This window comes from Pleurodeles waltl, chromosome 5 (assembly GCF_031143425.1).
Source record: "Pleurodeles waltl isolate 20211129_DDA chromosome 5, aPleWal1.hap1.20221129, whole genome shotgun sequence".
NCBI classification, from domain to species: domain Eukaryota; kingdom Metazoa; phylum Chordata; class Amphibia; order Caudata; family Salamandridae; genus Pleurodeles; species Pleurodeles waltl.
In genome coordinates, this window is record NC_090444.1 from 1201831163 (window position 1) to 1201856782 (window position 25620).

The 25620-nt window shown below is 43.5% G+C and overlaps 1 protein-coding gene across 1 annotated transcript in view; it reads left to right on the forward strand.

Annotated features, from left to right (window-relative positions):
- Positions 1-25620, forward strand: part of LOC138297105 (uncharacterized) — a 648847-nt gene that overhangs the window by 153573 nt on the left and 469654 nt on the right. The window contains exons 18-21 of the mRNA XM_069236605.1: positions 1871-2071; positions 5277-5398; positions 8569-8797; positions 12528-12730. Coding sequence (XP_069092706.1) covers positions 1871-2071; positions 5277-5398; positions 8569-8797; positions 12528-12730 — 755 coding nt within the window. The remainder of the gene's footprint in view (positions 1-1870; positions 2072-5276; positions 5399-8568; positions 8798-12527; positions 12731-25620) is intronic.

The following is a 25620-nucleotide window of genomic DNA, read 5'->3' on the forward strand; positions in this document are numbered from 1 at the left end:
CGTATACTCATTGTTTTAGATCCACTGAATGTAGAAGTGTTTGAGCAACTGAAAGCCAGAGCCAGGATCTAGCCAGATACCTGGCTCTATCAAAAGTCGAGGTCCTCTTTTTGGATCCAGGAACACAAAACAAGCTAAGTTGTTATCTAGCTTCCACCCATGATTTAACCTCATGCACCAAGAATTATAGACAACTCGTTAACATTTGATGTAAAAAGCAGAGTCGAAGAGATAGCCATTTAGTAGTGGAATGTCACAAAGTGAAATCAAATGCAGAATCAATCCCGACTTCCCCACTTAACCAAATTGTGTTTTCCCAGCAAATAGCTTATTACACCAAGCCCCCAACTTCTTCGTTGTAACATAAGAGTACTTTCAAATACGCGAGTTCAGCACGTGCGTTGTATAAAAACATTTTGTGTTTAATTTCCTAGACTATATTGTTACACCGTGTTTAAGAATCTGGCCCACATATACGGTGAACGTGACAACTGACTTGCCTCTTAGTTTACCAACACATTGTGGTTAGGGGAGGGGCACTGTTGTTTCTAAGGGCCTGATTACAATCTTGGCGGATGGGATACTCCGTCACGAATGTGATAGATATCCCGTCCGACATATTACAAGTTCATAGGATATAATGGAACTTGTAATACGGCGGACAGAATATCCATCATTTGTGATGAAGTATCCCATCCGCCAAGATCATAATCAGGCCCTTCTTATAAACGTTTAATAAGTACTTCTCAATGCCCTGATATATTGTGATAAAATAAGATAAAACCCTTCATCATGTTAAAGGCATACACTTTTCTGAATTTTGAACAGTTTCTCATATTTTTATATGTTTGTTGTATGATTTACAAATCAAACATTTTCAAGGCTTGGCTTGTGCATGAGCTCTTTGAGCATAGCCATACCTGGCTCTTGCTCTGCTCTCACTGTAAAATTGTTGGCTTGTCCCTTTCTAGCTGAATGAGTTGTCTACTTGAGTTCTTCAATACATTGGATGAGACTGAGTGTGAACCTGCACATGTGCTGGACTCTTGGGCATACTTGATCTTCTGTCAGAGCACTGGACTGATTGTATATCTATGCAGTTCTATATATTGCACCACCTACTTCTGTTTTATATGTACATATTGTTTTTAGTACGCAAAGTTCTTTTTTGTTACCATACTGATGCCTTATTTCGGTTTTTTTTTTAAATGTATGTTATGCTAATGGGCACTGTATGCCTTCACTAAGCATTTATTTGTTCCCCTTAATCTTCATTCTATTTTCATCTTGCTACTCAATATGACGTGATGGCAATATGCTCTTCTGTTTTTACATTGTCTATCTGTCTGACGTGATGCTTTAATCGTTTTCAGTGTTACTGATCTAGGTAAAGCTTTATGACATTCTCACACCTTATATCCAGTACACAAAACTGCTGAATAAATAAGTCACATACATGACAGTTAAGTGTCCAGCCATACAACACATTTTATAGTGCAATCAAGCAACACAACAATAACTCAACCATCAAAGAAAGCTGTTTCCCCGGAGATCACACCTAGAAGCACCTATTGCTCAGAGGTGCCACCTCACGTTTTAGGGTTTGTTACCAGTTTTCAGGTACTTCATATCATCTGCAGTGTCTTTGTGTGGTCTGGGACTGAGTGTGCCCTCTTGTATGGCACAAGAGAGGGCACAGATATTCCTGACCAACTATCTTGTCTCAAACTTTGAGTTTCTTACTTTCTGTCCCTTGGACTATAATGACAAAAAATGACACATGAGCATTGTTCTGTACTATGATTTGGATAAAACTTATTATGCGTATACGAGAACATGCATAACTTTTTTTCTTTCCATATCTCACTAGCTGCTTGACTGTTATTATGAAGCTTACCAACATGCTCTTGATCCTGAAGAAAGGTTTGCATTGTCTCAGGTTATAAGTGACATTACCTACCGGCGCCCACGTTTTGACTTCAGCCAAAGCTATTTTGTGCAGGCCTACAAAGATGAGTGTGTCTGCTTAAGACTTCACCTGCAGCTGGTAAAAGAAATATTGAACAAACAGGTATGAAGAATGACTGTTCTCAGAAGTCTTTTCTTTCTTATTGCCATTTTCAACTTGGGGAGTTTTTTGATGAAGAAATTCTGCAAAATCTTAAAACAGGTGCACACTTGAATGTTATCCCCCTTTCATTCACAATCATTTATAAACCTACTACCTCCTTCCATAACAAAATATGATAGAACTTCACGACTAGTATTACTCAGCCTCATGTTGAATCGTGAGATTTTTTTGCCATCTTAAGAATGTTTGGGATCCTAGGCAAAATATATTGCAAGTGTTTTGTGTAAATTTGTTGAACTTTAACACATAATTTAGTAGTGTTTAGTTTTGTGGGGGCTTCCGTTAACAAGTAAATAGGACCTCAATAGATCTATGCCCAGGGCCCCCAAAATGTTTAAGATGGCACAGCAAAGTGCCAGAGTGCTGTCATAATCGTGTGGTTTTCATTTTTATTTCACTGCCATATTCAGAGCATTACTTTGAGGGTGGGTTAGGGGTGGGTGAAGAATCCAGCTGGATTGGCTAGCCAGAGAGCAAGTACTTAATTTTGACATAATTAAAACAAATGCAAGATGGGTCCGGTAGAAGATATGGTGTCCAGTTGTCGGGGTTTAAAGAGGAAGGGGTAAAATGGTGAAGAGATAACAACGGGTATAGGAAGGACTGCCCATTGTAGCAAATAGAAACAACAGGGTGAAATGAGAAAGAAATGGGGCTATGCTTCAACTTTAAAAAAAAAAGTTTGTGAGGACGAACAGGGCTTAATTTGTAGAAGAATACGTGCAGAATTTCTAAGTTTGGCACAGAAGCCATTGACTAGCACTATTTAATGTGCTAATGTAAAAAACCAAGGCTCTGAGTCTTGATTCCACTTCATGCATCTTTGATCCACTACCAGACACTCAAGTGGAGACGGCACTTTATCCACTTCTACAGGTTCCTGCTTTTTTCCATTGTCATGTTTATTCCATATTTTCCTTCCTCCTCCTTTCCCTCTGGTGTGCTTTTTTCTCCATTGTTCTGGATAAAAGTCTGATGAGGAAAGGTAATTGTTGGTCCCCAGAAATGAGTGCTTACGTGCCACACCTGCAAAACTGGCTCAAATTAAGGCCTGAAGAGGTACATTGAAATGATAGGGTGCACAAGAGCAATTAGTGAATAACACTGTATCTTTATAAAAGGCTAATGCATCCCAAAAGTACCCACTTCCTAAACGAAATGGCCATACATTAGCAAGCAAAATGTCACCCTGTTTGCAAAGTAAATCCTTCACAGAACACACATCGGCTTTCAAGTATAAGGTACAAGTCATGTCACATCTGCTGTCTAACAAAAGGACTAATTAGAGTACAAGTGGGACATTGTAACATCCACAAAATATTATAGCCTTGAGGGACAACCCACAAAAGCTATGGCGACCCATGGAAAACAATAAAAGCCGGTGGCCAAATCTGGCTGACCCAAAACCAAAACACTCTCTCTCTCTCTCTCTCTCTCCCCCTCTCTCTCTCTCTGCTTATTCTAAATGTGCATTTGTGAAGCATTGGTGACATAAGGCCTTCCAGAGAGTAAAATCTTTCTGTAGGTAAACCTAAAAAGAAAAGGGACCCAACTTGTGTTTCAGGCAGGTGCTATAATCACTATTGCTGTTAGAGGTGGAAGAGAGCTGCCTGATCATCATTTGCAACTGTCCAATTCCACAACGATAAGCACAGTGAAATAACCACAAAATTGGTTGTTTCTCTAGTTCAAAACCCAACCATTAACACAGAAATTTAGGGAAGACCAAGTAGCTAGAAAACCATGTTAATTGACTAACAAAGGTAAAAGCTTCCGAGTGTAATCATGCAGAGATGCAAGCAGCTCGAATTCTAAAGCCATGCCTCTTCCTTAAATTCCCCAGAAATGAACAACTGTAGAATTAATTTGGATTAAATAATGTTCCTTTTAGGCCTCAATTAACTGCCACATAAAAGGTTTCCAGAACAAAAACAGGACCTATCGACCACTCTGTTTTCTACCTATATATCAGAACATCTTGCATAGACAGCATAGCAAGAAAAGAAAAACATTAGGCACTGAGGGTATAACTCTGTTGATTGCCCCAAGTGAAGCAAAAAATGAAGGTACTTGAAACAGAGATGGGTGTGCTTTTTGTTCATTAATGGCATAGGAACTTTGACTTTTACTGCAACTGCAAGATGTCTAAATATCAGGGTGAAGAGAAGAAAGATGTTATTAGCGTTTGATTGGTACCTACGCATAGCATCTGTCCATCAGCCAGTATTGGAGTGAACCAGGTCACCTGTCTATCAGTACCTTTTATTGGGGTTCCAATACAGAACAACACTTCATTCACTTAGGCATATGAATGTCTGTCTAGATCTGTGTAAAAAAAATCTTTATGAGTAGTTGTGTCCTAAACGACACAACTACTCATAAAGATGTGTGATTTACTTATGTATTTCCAGTATTAAAAAATGTATGCTCATAGAAGAAAACCTTTGTGAATCACAAAATATTTTTCTGAGAGCAGGCAATTTGTACTCTTAAAAATTCATGAGCAAATCTCATTAACCATGGACAGCTGTTAGAACATTATTTATCATTGAGTCTAGCTATTTTGGTGTAATTCACATATAAAAGAGGAATAATACTGAATTACTTATAGAAATGGGTTTGTTGATGAGATCATTTGTTTCATTTGGACTTGGGCAGAATGATGACGCACCCACCTCTAGTACCGATTGTTTGCCAATGGTCCCAGCAAGGTGAGATTCTCATATGAAGATTTTTTTGTAAATACTGTAAAGTTTTTCTATATGAAATCCTGCAGGGTGCATTTTCACTTTAACACCACACCCCTAAAAATGTATTTCTTGCGTTAAAGTTTATTTATTTGCAGTGTTGTCCTATTCACAGCTCTTTAGGAACACCAAATAGGGAGATGTTTCTGGTCAAAAAGTTAACTTTTTATGTTTCAATTTGCTTGCAATTGAGGAGAGGGATAGCAAGGAGTGTGAAAAATTGCACAAATGTGTTGTAGAAGTAGACTGCCTCCTAACAGATAGAGGTAACATTTATGTGCTACAACTAATAATATCAAAGTCCATTCAGCCATGCCCTGTTTCCCAGCCATGCAGAATTCTTATCTCCATACCATCTTAAGGACATCTGGTAAATAAAATATGATCTGTGTCCCCAGATAGATTCTCAGCGAGAATATGTCCAGAGGATCTGGCAAGAAGAAAGGAATGGGGGTGTCTACGAATTTGGACTTCCACTGAACATTATTTCGAAGCAACTCATCTCTATTAATAATAGCTGGTGAGTATGTTTGCCAAATAAATAGGGTTATTCATTTACATGTTATATTAGCTAGGTTGGTACCTTTATGCCATGTTGATAACATATTGAAAAGATCAGTTTAAAACAGACGGGGAATTAATCCTCATAGCTGTGATGCAATGATATGTTTTTATAGCTCTTCTTACTATTCACAGAGTGGTGTTGTCCTTAATGTCATCCTGTGATGTTTTTCTCCTGACATGAGCACACCGGGATTTAGTTCCTGTCTGCCATTCGGAAGTTCTGGCAATATGTTTGTTACCCATCTTGTCTAACAGGTCGGATAGAGTTGGAGTAGAGAATCAACCACTACCTTCATAGGTGTAAATAGCCTGTCATTGCTTTCATACTATTCTCTGTTTAGGCTTGCATTTTTCACTCAGTCTAGATTTAGCACTGTCAAAGAAACTAAGGGGCATATTTATACTCTATTTGTGCCGAATTTGAGTCATTTGTGTACGCAAATTCAGCCTAAACTTAACTCTATGTTTATATTTTGACACTAGACATGCCTTAGGCTCATATTTATAGTTTTTGTTGCAAAACTGCACTAACGCAGTTTTGTGTCAAAAACATTAACACCGGCTTGCGTCATTGTCAGACACATCTCGGGCATCATATTTATAGAACTGCGCAAGCCGGCAGTAAGGCCCGGCATGCGTCCTGAAAAATGAAGCTAGCCGGGTGGAAGTATTGGTAGGGAAGGAGGAGGTTGTGCCTCAAAAAATGACACTAGCCTGGTTAGAGGCAAAAAAAAATGCAACTAAACAGATGGCTCCATTTCCTGGCGCACAACCACCAAAAACATGACTCCTGTCTTAGGAAAGACAGGAGTCATGCCCACCACCCCACTGGCCAGCACAGGGGACAAGTGTCCCCTGGACATGGCCATTGCACCCTGTGCCATGGAGGGGGCCCCAATCAGGGCCCCCGATGGCAAAACATTTGGGGTCTCCCATCCTCTGGTGTCCCTCTGGTGGGGGTGTTCCTGGGAAGGGCAACGGTGATGACCCATTCCGTGGTGTTTAAACATGGAAATGGGCCCACAGGTCCCCTAACGTCTGGCCAGACCCAGGCGTTAAATAATGGCGCTATTTAGCCCCGCCTCTCACCTGTGCGTCATTTTAGCACGGGGGATAAAAATGGCGGTATGATGATAGCACCATTTTTAGGATGGGAACGCCTACCTTGCATCTCATTGACGCAAGGTAAGTTCACGCAACCAAAAAATGGTGCAAACTCCAATATTTTGATGCTAGACGTGTCTAGCGTCAAAATATAAATATGAAGTTAAGTTTGCACCAAATGTGAGTAAAACAAATGACGCAAATTCGGTGTAAACAGAGTATAAATATGCCCCTTAAATGGCTAAGCTCTGCATGTGTATCCCTCTACTTTCTTGTGAGAATAACTGAAATAACCATCAATACCTTGATTAAACTATTGTTTTCTTTTTTTCAATTTTTAGACAATGGCCTCATAAGATTCCACACATAATGCCCCCAAAAGGGGTATCTATTATTGTTTAGACAATTTAATAAATACATTTAATCCATTCAGCAAAGGATAAAATTCAAGACTATGGGGGTCATTCTGACCCTGGCGGTCGCGACGACCACGGAAGCACCGCCAACAGGCTGGCGGTGCTTCCTTTAGTATTCCGACCGCGGTTTCCTGCCGGATTTCCCCCGGCTGGGAGAATCCTCCATGGCGGCGCTGATGGGGGTTCCGACCCCCTTCCCGCCAGCCTATTTCTGCCGGTTTTCACCGCCAGAAACAGGATGGCGGGAACGGGTGTCATGGGGCCCCTGGGGGCCCCTGCTCTGCCCATGCCACTGGCATGGGCAGTGCAGGGGCCCCCTAACAGGGCCCCAGCAGGATTTTCACTGTCTGCTTTGCAGACAGTGAAAATCGCGACGGGTGCAACTGCACCCGTCGCACCCCTGCAACACCGCCGGCTCCATTCGGAGCCGGCTTCAATGTTGCAGGGCCTTTCCCGCTGGGCCGGCGGGCGCTCTTTTGGCGGTCGCCCGCCGGCCCAGCGGAAAAGTCGAAATGGCCCCTGCGGTCTTTTGACCGTGGAGCGGTCTTTCGACGGGGGAAATTTGGCGGGCGGCAACCGCCGCCCGCCAAACTCAGAATGACCCCCTATCTGTTACATCGAAAAAACATTCATAGACTTCCTACCCTAACACTAACAATAATCCAATGCCTTATATATGGCCACACCCTAGGCTTAATCTAGACTAACCCCAACTCTAACTCTGAACCTAACCCTAAATATACCCCTTATAGTAACCTAATGTCAGCCCTTTATCATTTTTAATTAACAATGCATTGCTGTTTTGAAAACTGTATACATGTTTCAATGTATATTTTTTCATTATTACATAAAGAAAACAATTCCCACCTTTCCTCAGTTTGGATTTATGGTAATGAAATATCTTTTTGATGATGACCTTATTATCACATTATGCCACAAAGAAATGTAAGCCTAAATGTTCTCTGAAATGCACACCACCAACATTGCAGAGGTACTTCTCCCACTGAGTTCATAATGAACTTTAATGTAACATGCCTAGCCATATTCTCACAATCTTTTTATATTTTTGTTTTGCTTTTGAAGGCATGTAGACTTCAGCTAAGTGTGATTTTTGGGGTTTATTTTAAACATTTTAAATGGATAGTAAACAATTGTTGGCTATTGTTACTTTGATTTGATATCAAATCTCCTACTGTTTATTTTCCTTCCAGCTAAATAATCAATGTAAGGAGACATAAAATTAATCCTTGCTTGCAGTTTTTCTTAGAATCTTGGGAATTGATTTCCATCAGCTCTAAACGCCTTTCCTCCTTATCTTGAATTTCTGAAGGCCCTTAGAGCTTGCCACTTTGTCTCCTTATAGTAGCATTCATATGCTATGCACTGTTTGATTCTCCATTGATTACTGGTATGAAAAACATATTTTGCTTGGCAAGCTCTATTACAACATATCACATGTTTTATTTGGAGATTTAAACACTCCAAAGTATTTTCTTGATGGTTGTTTTCTTTTGGCAGGAACCTTCCTTTAATGTCCTTTATCTGTGTTAAAGATGCTTAAATGGTAAAATAACCCTATTTGGATTGCTTTGGATCTTGTCTGTAGCCCTGCTTTGAAGAACATTTACTTGCTGGAGTTTCACCCTTCCTTGGGCCTAGCGTGTCTCATTCCCAAAGCTCTGGAACATATCTGCCAGGAATTCCAGCAACTCTGCAGGCCACAGACTGGAAGCCAGGTGACCAGCGTGGAGAAACAAGTCCTTCAGCTCGCATTGGATGAGTGGCTCAACATGAAGCTGCCAGGGTCTTCCTTTAACACCCAAGTTCAGAGAGATGTATGTTTCTGTGTTATGCAGATATTTCACGTACTATTTTTAAAAATGACAAAGTGATATTTTTTGGCTAAAATTAGATGTTGGCTCAATTAGATTTTAACTCTATTTTAGGTAATGGTAGCGGGATGATGCCTATGTTGTCAGAGAGCAATGAAAGATATTCTTCTTTCTGCTTCAACCAACTAGTTTGTTTGTTTGACTCATACTTGGAGTAGAATCCCCAAACACTAGAAGATGCACGCTCTGCATAGATGATGACATTGTTGTCATTAATGACGTGACATGACATGACATTGTTGTCATGATGTCATTAATACATATGCAGCCAGCTTTGAGACCCCACGCTGGGGTGTTTAGCTCAAATTTGTGATGTGTGGGTGTCCTGTTGCGGAAGATACTATGTGGATTGCTGCTCTTCATTTGCAAGCAGACTCATGGTTACGTTTGGTGTATTACTATGAGGAGCCCACAGGAGCTAAAATAATTTAAGTTGCTTGTTAGGGAGTGGAGGGGCAGACGGTCCACCACTGTGCAGGTAATCATTTCTTTTAAATCGGTCTTTATTAAGTTCTACAGTTGTATGCGATGTGGACATGGTTAAAGCTATAGGATATAACATCATCCATAAACAAACGAAAGCTCCATAGATTATCTTTTGATACACTAACAAAACGACAATTCAACAGCAATTTCTAACATAAAATCCTGTATCCTGCCTCAATGCTGTATTTGTGTTTGATTGAGCTCTCTGTGAGAGAGTACCTTCACTTGGTGCACACTTTTTCAATAAGTAGTGTTATATTCCTGAACCTGGAATTGCCAAACAGGGGCCCTATTACACAAGATGCCCAAGGGTGGAATGGGTGTATGCCCCTGATTAGTGAACGCCCAGGGCATTTTGGTGTTACAAAAGGGGTTAGAGATTCTCGTGTGTCCCCCTCCTGTAATACTGATTGCGCTGGCACACATGTAGCACCAGCACTATCTCGAGATGGCATTCCCTAATTTTCATGGGGGTGTGGCCCCATGCAAATGAGACAATTATACACGTTGGAGCAAAGGCAAAGAAGCTGTCAGGAGACTTACTGATAATGTGCCACAAAAAAGGGGCGTATTGTCAGTGCTTCTTCTGAGAGCAACCCTCTGCAAGGGATAAAAGGGCCCCATGGACCCCGACCCCAGACACCTCCCTGCAGGTGGGAGCAGTCACTCACTGCACCTGCCTGCAAGGATATCTTTCTCCCCTCCTGAAAGTGCACAGAGGTTGCCACCTGCACAGAGAAGCACAGAGCATCTTTTAAACAGCTGCTCCAGATTTCCCTTGAATGTATTTTTTGAGCCATCACCTCTTACTGCCACACCATTAGTCTCCTGGTCATAGCAACTTCATTATCCGATCTCACTATATATTGTTTATAATTTGTTCCCTACAGAAGCCTAACAAAGGTGTTATATTTCTTCTTAGCCTCTATCAGTGGTTACGTTTGTCCCTGATCTACCATTTTACATTCTATATCCTTTAATTTCTATCCTACGGCCTTAATTTACTTAATTACTATGTGTTTTATGCCATATATTGTTTTAATTGTTTAATTGTTTTATTGTTTAATACCACCACTTTGAATGCATTCCACTCAGTAGCTCTGCTGGCGGCCATTCCTGTTTTCTGCAGGAAGTAATGATCTATATGCTCTCATTTCAGCTTTAAAGAAGCATTCCATATTGTCTCCACTTGTAAGCAGCTATTTGGAACAGCCTTTGGAGTCCTACCACAAATCGCCGTCAGTCATAGCCATTTCCCTTGCAGAGTTAATCCTCATGCAGACACATGCATGAAAGGGACTAAGGGGGTCATTTTGACCTCGGTGGTCTTTTTGAAAGACCGCTGAGGGACCGCCGTGCGGAAGACCGCCGGTGGTGGCGGTTTTCCGCTCGGCCTATTATGACCATTGGCAGCTCTCCGTCCTTTTTCGGACGGAGAGCCGCCAACAGCTATGCTGGCGGGAGGCGGGGAAGTGGAGGTTGCTCCACCTCCACCGCCATGCCAACAGAACACCGCCCAGCGAATCACGTCCTGTGATTCGCCGTGGCGGTGTTCTGTTGGCGGTGTGGTGTCGGTGGAGCTGCCCCCATGGCTCCCGTCCCCTCCTGGAGGATCGTCGGACCAGGTAAGTCGATCGTCTGTGAGGGGAGGGGGGTGGGGGGTGTTGGGTGTTGTGTGCGTGCATGGGGGTGTGCGTGTGTGTATGTGAAGGGGGTGTGGGTGCGTGTATGCTTGCGGGGGTGTTGTGTGTATGGGAATGAGTGCATGTATGTCTGTGGGTATGTCAGTATGGATGTGTGTGTGAATGTTTGAATGTGGGTGTGCGTCTGCCTGTGTGTGTGTATGTAGGCATGTATGTTGGCGAGTGTGCGTGTGAGTGTGTAGGTGGTGCCTGCGTGCGTGTCGTGTGGGAATGGGTGATGTGATGTTGGGGGTCGGGGTGGGGAGGGGGACCCTGCCACCTTTGGGGGATGGCAGGGGTGGGGTGGAGGGGTAGGGGAGGGAGTCGGGTGGGGGTGGGGGATGGGTGAGACCCATATCAGTGCCAGGGAAGGAATTCCCTGGCACTGATAGTGCTTACCGCCATGGATTTCATGGCGGTTCAAACCGCAGGAAATCCACGGCGGTAAGCCGGGTCAAAATACCACCGGCGGTATAGTGACGGCCACCAGGCTGGAGACCCAGGTCTTCAGCCCAGCGGGCGGAACGGAGAACCGGCGGATGACCATGGCGTTAACCGCCATGGTCAGAATTCCATGAAGGGAGACCGCCAGCCTGTTGGCGGTCTTACCGCTGGTTCTCCGCCTTCCGCTAGGGTCGTAATGACCCCCTAAGTTCCTAAAAGATTAGCAGGGAACTTGTGGTATTGTGCCATGATCCAATTATGGAATAGCACGAACACAAAGTTACTCTCCTTACAAACCATAGGATATTCAATCCCACTAGAGACCAGGCAAAATATTAAAACATTTTGAGAAAGCTATGGAAAAGGCATCTTGATTCCAATATATGAGGGCTGCAAATCATTATAATGCACTTTGCTCAACAATTCACAGACTGGACTCGGAGAAGAATATATTATGAATAAATATACTTTTTAATATAAACCTTGATTTTTGTATTAGAATTTTTTTTACATATCAAACAACATTTTGCTTCCCTACTTTGTGAGAGTTTGTGCTTTAATTTAAAAAATAAATAAATTATGAAATTAATAAATGATGAAACTAACTTTTGAAGGTGGCTCTCACTACATTGCCAGGGTCACTGACTTCCTCCAGTCAGATGGCAAAACTATACTGATGGCTCCTTTTTCCTAGTTGTTTCAGTGCCAGAGAGCCACACAACTGATGCAGACACTCCATCCTTTTAGACCAACCCCTTGCATAACACAGTGGGTCTTGCTGTCAGTGTTTGTTCTGCCTTGGTGGAAACAAAACGGTGATAGGTGGGGTGCTTGAATTAATGTCAACCACTTGTAATTACCAGTGGCATATTTCAGTTCATCTTTTTTGACCAATGTACCCTTGAAGATGGAGCCCAGACATATGCAATAGTTCCAATGCCTTGCTCACATGTACCATCTATCTCTTGTGTAGCTGTTTGGTCTCGATCTTCTAACGTATTCTTCCCCCAAAGTAATTTTCCAAATTCTGGATAAAGTCTGTTCCTTCCCTTCCACTTTAGCTGTTTGCAGATGTCATGATAGAAGATCCACTTATGTTAAGAGATATTGGTCTTTACGTGGTGGAGTCAACAGATGATGAAGAACAGAAGTACGGTAAAGGGAAGCAAGTTTTTATCACACAGACCTTCTCAAAGATCCTGGAGCTAATCACTCTCCGCCACCGCCTGATGGAAACTGCTTTGGAGGCAGCTCAGCTCAGCAGGTCAGTGAGTACAACACCATGTCCAACTCTATACTGTTGCCAGATGGCACTGTTATCTTGAATTGCACCTGCTCTGTCATCAACAAATTACCTTACAGTGGTATTTACAGATACCGAAACCTGTCTCACCTGCATCAAATGGTAAACACCAGAGTATGAAATGTTGCTGATGCACAAATAGTTGGTAGCAGTCAGCAATATAGCTGACTTTCTGTTTTACCGCTGCCACCATGGTCTATTACTAAAAATCAAGTGTAAACGTAACAGTACTTAGCAGACATCAAAGATCAAGAAATGATCCATTTCAAATACATTACACTTTGTTGGCTCTATAACTGCTTGAGATGCCTTGCCAACTGGAAATGGTTATGCTTGAACAATTTCTGATCCTTAAAAGTGTGTTCTCTGAAAGGGAAAATGGAAAATTAGGGCCTGATGTACAAAATTGTATTGGTACCACCAATGCTATGCCTAGTGATTGGGGCGGGGGACTGCCAGAAGGACAGCAGCCTACCAAGAAGAATTCTGAATTTTTCTCCCTATGTCTCTCAAGCGGTTATATCCACACCACGGGAGAAGTTTATTTCATTATTATGCAATCCTAGAGCAGATGCTTTTGCAGAAAGGATCTGGAGTGTATAGAATCTGTGTTCGTTGATCCTAAAACTGCAGTGGCAGCGTTTTGAAAGTAAAAGAAAGACTTGTGTATACCTTTAATTGAATTGGTAATATTTCGTTGATGATGACTAAATTGATAAAGAAATGCTATATGGTTTTTTCAAGGCCATGAAAAGGTTTTATTAACAGAAACAGAGTTAGTAGTCAATCATTGCATATTTTAATGAAGGTTATTATAAGATGGCACCTTCCATACTGATTTCAGTGGTAGTGGCGTATTTTCATATGATCTGTGTCTGCTTTTTATTAATGTGGTGACAACACCAGTAGGCCTGCCTTCTAAAACTACACACCTCCTTATGTTGTGCATCTTCTGTAGGTGAGGTATCATGATTATGGGATTCAGGGCTGTCTTATCCAATCAATCAGTTTTTGTAGAGCACAACTACTCACCCGTGAGGGTCTCAAGGCGCTGGGGGCGGAGGGTTGGGCAGACACAGCCTCATTTAAAGAGACACGTCTTGAGATTCTTCCTGAAGATGGTGCACAATGGGCTTTGTCTGAGGTGCAGGGGTAGGTTGGTCCAGCCCTTTGCTGTGAGGTAGGTGAAGGACCATGCTCCGGCGGTGGTTTTCTGTATGCGTTGCATGGTGGCCAGTGATTGCTGGACGGAGTGGGGGGATCTGGTGGGGGTGTGTAAGGAGATGCAGTGATTCAGGTAGGCCGGTCCGATGTTGTGTATGGCTTTGTCAGTGTGGGTGAGTAGCTTGAAGGTGATTCGTTTTTCGGTCAGGAGCCAGTGGAGGGTCCTCAGGTGCTGGGAGATATGTTCTTGGTGTGGGATGTTAGGGACACGTCTGGCAACGGTGCTCTGGATGAATTGCAGCTTTTTGATGTTTCTCATCGTGGTGCCGGCATAGAGAGCGTTGCCGTAGTCAAGCTTGCTTGTGACTAAGGCATGGGTGACTGTCCTGCGGCAGTCTGCTGGGATCCATTTGAACATTTTCTGGAGAGTGTGCCAGCAGGAGGAGGTAACTGAGTTTTCATGACGGGTCAATCGATAGGGAGGAGTGGGGGTTAATGCCTAGGTTGCAGGCGTGCTCAGTCGGTGTAGGCGGGGTGTAAGAGATGTGAGCCACCAGGAATCATCCCATGCTGGGGTGGTGTTTCCAAAGATGATGAGCTCTGTCCTGTCAGAGTTGAACTTGAGGCAGCTATCTCTCATCCAGGTGGCGACGGCTTCCATTGTTGAGTGGAAATTATTTTTTGCCATGTCCAGGTCTTGGACAGGTGAGGAGAATGATGAGTTGTGTGTCATCAGCGTATGACACGATGTTCATTCCGTGGCTTCTGACAATGGGTACGAGTGAGGTCATGTATATGTTGAAAAGAGTTGGACTCAGGGAGGATCCTTGGGGAACTCCGCACCTGACTCCTCTGGGTTTAGATGTGTAGGGAGGGAGCCTGACCCTCTGAGTTCTTCTGGAGAGGAAGGAGTGGGTCCATTTCAGGGCTGTTCCAGGGGTTCCTACATCGTGAAGTCTGGTGCATAGTGTGCTGTGGGAGACCCTGTCGAAAGCCGATGAGAGGTTAAGGAGTATGAGTGCTGTGGTGTGGCCATGGTCTAGAAGTGATCAGATGTAGTCGGTGGCTGCAAGAAGAGCTGTCTCCGTGCTCTGGTCTCTGTGGAACCCGGACTGGGAGCTGTCCAGAGAGTTGTTGACCTCGATGAAATTTCGAATTTGTGTGTTGATGGCTTTCTCCAGTACTTAGGCCGGGTAGGGTAACAGTCTTAGGGTGTGAACTGTTCTGAGGGTGACACCAAAAGTATTTCCATCTGCCTTATTTTACATATTTGTAAATTAATGTGTTGTGTTTAGTAGAGCATGTTTAATAAAGTACTTTTCCATTTTATGGGAAGAAAGACGTACTGGACAATGATTTATTGAGTGTTGTTTGTTGCATACCAGTAGACCTGGGTACTAGCCCACACCACCTCCTGTGATTAGGTCTTGGACTACTCTGCTCTGCTACTCTGTGAGAGTCAAGTAAAGTAATGGGGTACTTGGTTCCTAGCAAAGAGAAGGCTGCAGACTTATTACTTGTGAAGGACTCACATCCTTTGCAACTAACAACCCATTTACTTACACTTGCAAATAGTGACTCATCATTCGTAAGTTGTGAAGATTGTAGTAGCATCCACTGCTGACATCACACATCCAGCAAGTGTTTAAAAAACATTGGCCTGTATTTATACTTTATTAGCGCCGTGTTTGCGTCATTTTTTGATGCAGAAGCGGCGCAAACTTGCAAAATACAACTGTATTTTGCAAGTTTGCGCCGCTTCTGCGTCAAAAAGAGGCGCAAATGCGGAGCTAAAAAGTATAAATACGGGCCATTGTTTTTGAGCCTGGCAGAACATCACACATGAGCATTAAGATGGCAACACAAGACCCCTATGAGCAGGTTTCCAGGAAGAGGAAGAAAAAGTTTAATTATAATCAATTAAATCACCAACATACGCAGAACTTTTTGCAAGACTGTTGGACTTGGCCCTTTTTGCGGGGTCATCCCCAATCTTTTTGCCTACTTCCTCCTATTTTTTTCGGACTTGTTTTTGTTGGCTTTACGACTCTGGGCACTTTACCACTGCTAACCAGTGCTAAAGTGCATATGCTCTCTGTATAAATTGTACTGTTGATTGGTTTATCCAGTGTCTGTGTGTGCAGTTTAAACTGCCAATTCGACTTGGCAAGTGTACCCACTTGCCAGGCCTAAACCTTCCCTTTTATACATGTAAGGCACCCCTAAGGTAGGGCCTAGGTAGCCCCATGGGCAGGGTGCAGTCTATGTTAAAGGTGGGACATGTACTTATGTGGTTTTACATGTCCTTACAGTGAAATACTGCTAAATTCGTTTTTCACTGTACAAGGCCTATCTCTCTCATAGGGTAACATGGGAGCTGCCTTTAAATATTAGTAAAGTGGAGATTCCCCTTGAGAGCAGATAGAAATAAGAAGTTTAGGGTCTCTTAGTTCACAATTTAAAAATACATCTTTTAGTAAAGTTGACTTTTAGATTGTGAGTTTGAAAATATCACTTTTAGAAAGTAGGCATTTTCTTGCTTAAACCATTCTGTGACTCTGCCTCTTTGTGGATTCTCTGTCTGGGTCAGTTTGACAGTTGGGCTGTTTGCACCTCTCTCTAGACAGTGACACAAAGGGTGCGGGGGTGTAGCCCACATATCCTGATGAGCTATCTGTGCTGGGAGGGAGTGGAGGAGTGGTCACTCACAACCGAAAGGTCTGTGCCTGCCTTACACAATGCAGACTCCAACCCCCTGGTGTGTGGCTGAGGCCTGGCCTAGACAAGGAAGGATCTTACAAACACTTGAGGCTTTGTTTTGAAGTCTGCCAACTTCCAAGGCAGAAAGGGGTATAAGTATTGGACCCAAAACCTCACACTTTAGATTACTTCAAGGATTCAAGAGGAACCTCTGCCTGGAGAACAGCTGAAGAGCTGAGGAGCCTGTGACTATGATTTGTTGGGCTATCCTGCAGTTGCTGCTTCTGCGGTGTAAGAGGACAGAGACTGGACTTTGTTTGCATTTCTGCTTGAGAGGTATCTCCAAGGGCTTGGAGTAGAGCGTGCCTCCTGTTTTGAAGCCTCAGGGACAGCAAAGGCTTAACCAATCAGTTCTGAGTATGCATGCTGTGGACTCTAGCTTGTCAGAGGGTGCCATTCTAGTTCCTGGGCCCCTGAAAGTGAATTCCTGGAGAAACACCTGTGTAACGACGCCAGATGACGCTGTGCGACTTCGCAAAGGACGCTGCTGCCGGGAACTGCGATGCTGCCTACCCCCAGGCCGTGAGCCTGGCTGAAGTGCGACAAATCTGATGACCCTGTAGGCTGACGCTGCTACCTGGAAACGCGACGCAGCCTGCCCCGGGGCAGTGGACCTCGCAGGAGTGCGACAACCCCGATGACTCTGTAGGCTCCATGTCGCTGATCCGGTCTGACTTCGCTGACATCGGAGTGTCGTAAGTCCAACGTCCATGACAGCTGATGCCAATTGTGCCAAGCCACCCAAGGGCTGAGCACAAGATAATTTAGGGTTTGCTTGTGACTTCACCCTGAGAAGAATTGTAGTTGCTGCTTGTGGAGGCTTTCACCTTCCTTAACCAGTACCCCAATTTCGAACAACTCTCATCCTAATGAAACTCTTTAGGTTCCCTAGCCAGCCCGCACTATCTTTAAAACCAGCTGTCTTGTTTAAAAAGCCTTCATGACCAGCACCCCGCTTATCTGGAAGACAGACTCATCATTTCTGGTGGTTCTCTCCACATGCAGCAAGGACACCTTAAGACTAGTGACTAAGAAGTGTAAAAATAAACAAATCAAGTCAGCCGGCTTTTTTCACCTATGCACCCAGGATGTGGAACACTGCTCTTATTTAGAAAAGACTTGAAGACTCGCCTCTTTAAAGAACACCACATCACAATGCATTAACCCTTCACAACCCATCTACCCCTCTTATGACTAGTTGACTTTATTCTTGGTTTTGAGGCTGTACAGTGCTCTACTGCCATTTGGTTAAATTTGCACTGCAGATATACCGTACACATACATACGTACCGAAGGAGCTGGAAATCTTGGTACAAGAGTGTGGGGTAGAAATTGAGAGACTGTTTGGAAAGGCATCAGTTACATTTCCAGCGAGCCACTAAATATGAATTTGGTCAAGAATCCAAAGTAGGATAAATGCTGTTGGGCTCACAAACTGAAGTGTGGAGGAAGGTTGAAAAAAGTTGGTACAACCTTAAGTTGAGAAAAAGAAAAACTAGCCAGGAGGAAGAAGGAGTCTTCTGCAACAGGTGGAGGACCCAGCTCAGAGAAAACTGCCTTCTTTTTAGTTCATCTATTACAATCTGCTCTGCAGCTTGAGGCGGGTGCAGGAGTATCATCTATTGACTCTTCTGCTCCCAGACAGAAAACTGGAAGCCAGAGGTACACTAAAAAGCGACTTTAGTATTGTATAAAAACAATATATCATTGTAGTAGAAGAATTAGATAAATGCAAGAACATTCCTTATGAAACAACACACTTTTAAAAATATGTCCCCAAACAGAGTAAATTAACCCAAACAGCTGATGAACCATCAAATATACAACAACTTGACGTTGCCAACCCTGTGACCGTAGATACTTCTCCTAGCACAAGAGAAGATAATACCCATGAAGTCATAGATACAATCTTGCCATCTACTCATGTTTCTGTTACAACTTCCAATGTAACACCTGTTTTGTCAAAGAATCCACACTACAAAGTGCTAGAGGTAGATCAAGACAACAGCCTGTTGTCAGAGAGGGTAGTGCTTTTAGGCAAGCAGGTACTGTATCATTAAAACATATGTTATTGGTACTCCAACAGCAAATACATTTTGTTTGTTGAAATATTGATGTTAACTATTGGGACCAAAAAACCCTCTGCATGGTAAGAGTTGTGTACCCCTTCCCTGAGTACCCGACAGTTTTATTATCTGGAACCCTAATGCTGACTTTTTTGTCACAGGCAAACATTGATCATGCATGTGCGCCATGACGTAGGCCTGTCTTGTGGATTGTGGCCTTGCTGGACTGGGAGGGGCACCCAAAGAGCTGCCCGCATATTGATAAAAGGCTACCACTTTCAACAGGAGTTAATTAGAACAAGCACGGTGGTGGCAGCATACTGTGTAGAGATCAGCAGTAGTGTAGAGGTTTGTTTTACTCTGTGTCATCAGAGTGAAGCATACAGACTCGCTTACCTTTTTAAAAGTTCCCCTGCTGTGTATTTAATTCATGCCTGTCCTACATCAGGTTGACTTTGAAGTGCATGTGTGATGGAAACACGTAAGAAATACACTGAGTGCAGAAGTGCCTGCACTGGTACATTACATGGAGGACCTTGGGTTCTCTCCTGGGAAGCCCAGGTCTGCCTAGTGAGAACATGAGGAGTAGAGGAATCCCCCAGAAAGATTGGTGTATTGCTGCATTCATGTAAGCTAGATGGGACATGCACTGGAAGATGGAGAGCTAGCTCTCTCTGCATTTCAAAGGGCTCTTTGATTAAGTGATAGTTCACAAGGAAGGGGCCTGGACACATCTCAGGAAGAGCAAGGTGGGGCTGATAAGGAAATCATAAAGAGTGGGACTAGGGCCCAGGATTAACCTTTTGATGCACAAATCACTGTGGCTGCCATCCAGGAAGTTAACTCTGGTCACTCCAACGAATCTAGTTGTGGTTTAATTAGCTTCAGAGCCCTGCCCGCTGTAACAGACATCCATCAGGAGGAAGAAGAAAGGGGAAAGATGTCAATTTCAAAGAAGCAGAACCCAAACATAAAAGACCAGGCACTAAATTACATTTTGTGTCTGGAAAAAGACTATAACTAGGGGAGTCTGAGAACCCAAAACGTTGTCCACCACCAAGCAGCCATACGGGCTGTGTGAGGAGGTGAAGCTCTGTAAGGCTTCTGCCTGTGATTAGGACTTTGGGCCCAAGCCTGATAAACTCCTTGGTGGGTAAGGGGGACATCACCCAGGGAAACCAATACCACCTGCTTGGAGCACCAGTGCCTGCCTGCTCACCAAGAGGGATGTGCTGCGAGAGGGGACGAGGTCCAGAGGGGAGCCCTTACGTGAGGGCTCCCTGTGTGAGGTGTGAGGAATTCCTTCCTGCACCAATCGGGCCATAGCCAATGTGCCGGACTGATTTGGCAACCCCATATGCCAGGAAGGGCCACTATGGACTGAGTTGAGGAGTGAGGTGGGAGAAACCCACTCCGCCATCAATCGGGCGGCTGCCCTTATGCCATATTATTTCACGACCCCATATGTGAGGAGGGTCCGCCGTGGACGCAAACATCAGGACAGTCGGACCAGACTTCAGTGCTGTGGTAGTGACCCGGTATGCCAGGAGGGGACGCTGAAGGCACTGAGGCCAAGGGTATGGGTTGTTACCTAAATCTGAGAAAACTGCTGTAAACCAAGAACTGGGCCTTTGGGGCCCCTGTGGAATATACCCCATTGATGCTGCAACCCCAAGACTCAAGTGACTGAATTTACAAAAAAGAGTCCAAGGGGATATCTCTTGCGTATGGCTTAATAGTTTACATTCCCTGGATGGGGTCATCAGTGAATGGAGAATAACATCACACCCATTGCACTGGAGGTGGGAGGACAGAGAGTAGCCTGACAACTACAGAACCCCGACCTCAAGGGGGATTGTGTTATTGCTTTTGAATGTTGTTTACCTTTGCATGTGTAGAGTTAGATTTAAAATACTTCTTTTTATATAAAAACTGATATTGACTGATCATTGATTATTTTTTCATGCTGCTTGCAGGTTGAGCTATGAGTTGTTTTCACTGGTCTGTATCTGCGCTTCTCCCTGAAGGAGCCTACGCTACCCAACTGAGAATCAGGTGCAGAAAGGGGGTGCTTGGTCCAGTTGAGCGGGCTCCATAGTAGAGTCGGCCTTTGAATTTAGGGAGTAAAAGGTCTCAACCACCACAGTTGGGCCCACTAGCTCCTAACTTTCTTACCTCAAAGGCAAATATTTGTTATATCGGTCCTGCGTGCATGGCCTTCAGCAACTCTGGAAGCATCATGTCCTGGGATGAGGGGTCTCATTTTTTCACCCATTGTCTAATTTATCTGAAAATATTGTAGATCTCATGCCTTTTCTTGTTGTTTTGTCCAACAAAACACATGGGGCTATTATTTTGCAACATGTTTTAAATGTATACTCCAGTGCACCTCCACTCTTATGCAAACATCAAAAACTCCCTTTAAGTAATGCAGATGTCCTTTCAAGGACATATTGGGTTTGGTTGTGTGCATAATTGTAATTCCTCTTTCTCAGTTCTTGATTTGAAGTATGGTGTTAATATCAAAGGGAGGAAGCAATCCGAACGGCCACTTGCTAGTATATACATATGTTTATTATTCTGTACTAACATGCTTTAATTTATATATTGTATATAGTTTAGTTGAACATTGTTAGAAAACATGTATTCTTATTAATCAACCAGACATTTCCAAAACTCATCTGAAACCACCCAAATTTCTAAAAAGATATGACTCGTGCTTTTTGGAAAGTGGTCTACAGTGAGGCATGAGTCATGGCAAGTAGCCTCAATATTTAGAGAGTGGAGACTTTTCCTAGTCCTGTGGATGCACTCTGTTTTGGAAGGTGGACAAATGGGACAAATTACAAATGTTCCATCCAAGCATTCTATTACATTTGTGGAGTTTACAATAGAATAAAAAGCCACCTTTGTTCACCTGGGGTACGAGTAGGGCTTCTGCATTTCAATTTCAGTTGATTATCACCGGTTTCTACCCACTAGGTCAAAAATGATGATTTTCAGTTGAAACTCAAAAAGCAGAATTTCGCCCCTGGAAGGCAGCAGGGATTTATCTTCAGATTGTGCCTGCCCTTGCTTTTTCTGAACCAGCACAGGTCACAAAAAGGTGTCACAATTAGAACATGCACTTGTAAATGAAAGCTGTTCTAACTGACTTCCACTTGCAAGATTTGTTGCTTTAAACTTTAGAATGTCAGCCACCACAGACATTCCATTTGCTTTCTCGTCAGTGATGGCTTTCTCCTCACTGCCAGTTGGTGGCTGACTGGTGAAGGGAGCACCATGTTGAGAGAACTTGTCTAAATAAATAAAGGTCTTGTGTCATTACGCCAGTGCCAAGCATCTTTACTAAAAAAGTCACCTCTATAATTTTTAGCAAATATCACTGTTTCAGTGAAACTTTGCGATTGAAGCAAAAAATGCAACTTCAGGAAATAAGGTTGTATTTATTGCGCATTTCTTAAAGTTTGCAACTTCTTTGCAGAAGCTGGAACATAACATGCACTTTAAAGAGTGTAGAATATTTACCTAGCTTGATGGAAATGAAACATATAACAACATAATATTTAAATTTTACTAAGGGCCTGATTTAAATATTGGCTGATAGGTTACTCAATCACAACGCTGACGCATAGCCCGTCCGCCGAAATCTAAATCGCATAGGAAATAATGGGATTTAGATTTCAAGGGACGGGATATCCATCATGTAGGAAAGTCCTCTTTATTTTGCCTGATCACCCCCACACTTTTTGGATAGGTACTGGTGGTTACTGACTCTTGGCTGTGCCCTGGGTACTGCTTACCAGTCCCAGGGCCAGTGCTCTGTGTAAAATGGATATGCAAATTAGGCTAATTATAATTGGCTAAGTTAACCTACCTATAAGTCCCTAGTATATGGTAGGGCATGTAGGTTAAGGGACCACAGCATAGGTGGTGCACACCTAGATGCACTGCTGAAGTGCCCAGTGTCATTTTAAAAGCAAGCCTGCCTTGCTGGCTGCTTTTAAATTAAAGTTATATGCAAATTCGACTTTGGAATTAAAAGTACTTCCAAAGTCTTAAACTACCTTATTTTTACATATAAGTCACCCCTAAGGTGTCCCCTATGTGGCCCTAGGGCTGGGTGCCATGTAACTATAAGCAGGGACTTTATAAAAATAGATTTATAAGCCCTGGTGAGGTAAAAACAGCCAAATTCGTTTTTCCCTCATTGAAGTAAATGGCCTTCATAGGTTAGAATGGGGAGACTTTATTTTAAATTTTAAAGTCTCCTTAAATGTTGCATACCAAGAATTTGGTATCAAATTAATTGTTGTAATAAATCCCACAACTTCCAGTTGTTGGATTTAATATAACTTGTTCAGGTAAAAAGTTTAGACTTTACCTAAAAAGTTGCCAATTTCAGCTCTGCATTGTTTTTGCTGCTGTGCTCTGATTTGCCAGCCTGCAGCAGCTTTTGCCAAGCTGCCTTGATGAGGTGTGAAGTGGCCTGGCTTCACACAAAGGAATGTGCTTGGGGGAGAGAATCTCCCCTCAGCAGATGGTGAGGCAGGAAGGGGGAGGGCTGCCAAACTGGTCTTCAAAGGCAGAGAAGGACATCTGGAGCACCCAGCAACACCCCCACATCCTGCAACCCCAGACAACTAGGTGCCCCCTTGATTAGATTAGGAGAGGGCAGGAGAGGGGTGTGTTTATGATTTTTAGCCACACCAGTGGGTGGGCTCAGCCAGATGTAACCTCCAAAAATCAGATTCAGCCATGTTGGATTTTTAGAGACTGTTGCCTTTTGGGATGGATTTTTGCCACACTTCCCAGGAAGTGGTCATCACAGGGGGACGACCCTGTACCTGATTGGAGGACCAGGACCCCCCTGCTTTTCACCCAGGAGCAAGGATAAAACTGGCAGACCTGCACCCACACCTCAGATCCCCACCAAATTTCAAGAAGAAGGAACTAAAGGAGAAGAAGGACTGCCCTGCTGGACCCCTGGCCTGCACCTGGAACCTGCACTCAGAAGGACTGCACCAGCTGCACACTTGGGCTTCACCACAAGAAGGACTTTGCCTGGCTTCAACTGGTTCAAGGAGGGACTCCCTGTTTGCTACAGGTGAAAAATTGCTATCCAGAGTCCCCTGCACCAACTCCTGAAAAAAGAGACCAGTTGACCACTGCCCAGTGGCCAAAAAGGAGTTCGCGCCAGGTGAATTCTGGGAGTTGAAGTCCGCACCCCCCAAGGACCATCACAGAACTTCTGGACCCTTGGGGTGAGCTGTGGACCCCAAAAGAACCTTGAAAGAACATCTGGGTGAAGCCCCAGAAGTTTCGAAAAGATTTGAATTTTTTTGTAAAAAAGCTCCAGAGAGGGACCGACCCGCCGCGGAAATTCTAGCCGGCTTGCCTCAACCGCGACCCGGCCTGACTTGGTGGTTCGTCCCGGTAAAGAAAAACCTCTGAAAAAGAGACTAAGTCCGAAGGTAAAAAGTTGACCGGGACCTCCCAGCCATCGTATCCGAGAAGGGCTCCACGGACGTCGGATCAAGAACCAGGTTTACCCCGGTCGAAGGATTTTCATCTCGAAAAAACGACTAAGTCCGAAGGTAAAAATCTCCACCGAGGAAACCCACATCGCGTATCCGGACAAGGGCTCCAGGAGGTCGGATTCAACTGGCAGGTTCGTCCCGGTGAAGAAAAACTTCAAAATAAAGACTAAGTCAGAAGGTAACTTTTTAACCGAGGCCTCCCGCGACTTGTAGCCGAGCAGGGCTCCACCGCGGTCGGCCTGAAACTTTGACTTTGCCCCGGTCGAGGTGCAACCAGATGACCCGATTGGCGCTTTTTGTTTCTAAGAGCTAGAAAAATAATAATTCTTTAAAAATTCATATCTCCGGTTCCCCTGAACCGATTTTATTCGTTTTTGTGTCATTTTAAAGATAAAAATATAAACTATTTTTATAAATTGGTTTTGGATTTTTAAACTGTTTCCTGTGTTTTATTTAATTACTGTTTTGTGATATTTGAATGCTTTACACACTGTCTCCTAAGTTAAGCCTTGACGCTCGTTGCCAAGCTACCAAGGGTTGAGCTGGGATTAATTTACCGAGACCTAACTGTACCTAGGTGGAGGTTAGTGGCTTGTTGCTAGGTGTAGGTACCTACCTGCCCTTTCCAATAACCCATTTTCCAACATTTTTTGGTGGCAACGGTGGGATCCTGTACTTGTGTTCAGTATCATGTTACAATTTTAAGTAAAACAAATTAAAAATCCTTTAAATTGTCTTAGTGCAGAATTTTTTTTTTATATTTTTAATTATTTTTTTTTTAAATTAATTTGGATTAATTTAAATTATTGAATTTTTTTAATTTTTCTAAATTCTTGTTTCCAATTTTTGCAAAAAAATTTTGTTGACACAAAACTAGGGAACCATGGAGCTTGATCTGGCTAGCCTACCCACACTGACAGTAGTCCAGCTTAGGGGGTTGTGTATTGAAAGAGGGTTGCCTGCAACCACTGATCTCAGGAAGCAAATCCTGATTAAATCCCTGACAGCATGGGCTGAGGCCCAAGAGCTAGGCACAGAGGAAGCTCCAGAGGAGGAAGAAAAAAGGGGAGGATGCTAACTCTAACCTCTCAGGGGAGGGAAGGCATCTGAGCCCAAGTGAGGATGAGGAAGAACGGTCCTCAGTAGATACAGTCACTAGGGGCAGACCCAAAGCTAGTGGTAGGAAAGGGGTCCTTTCAGGAGGAGAGAACCCATCCATCAGAGAAAGAGAGCTGGAGGCCCAGCTAGCCTACATAGCTTTGGAAGCAGATAAGCTGGCCCTAGAAAAGAAAAAGTGGGCAAACAAAGAAAAAAGAGATGG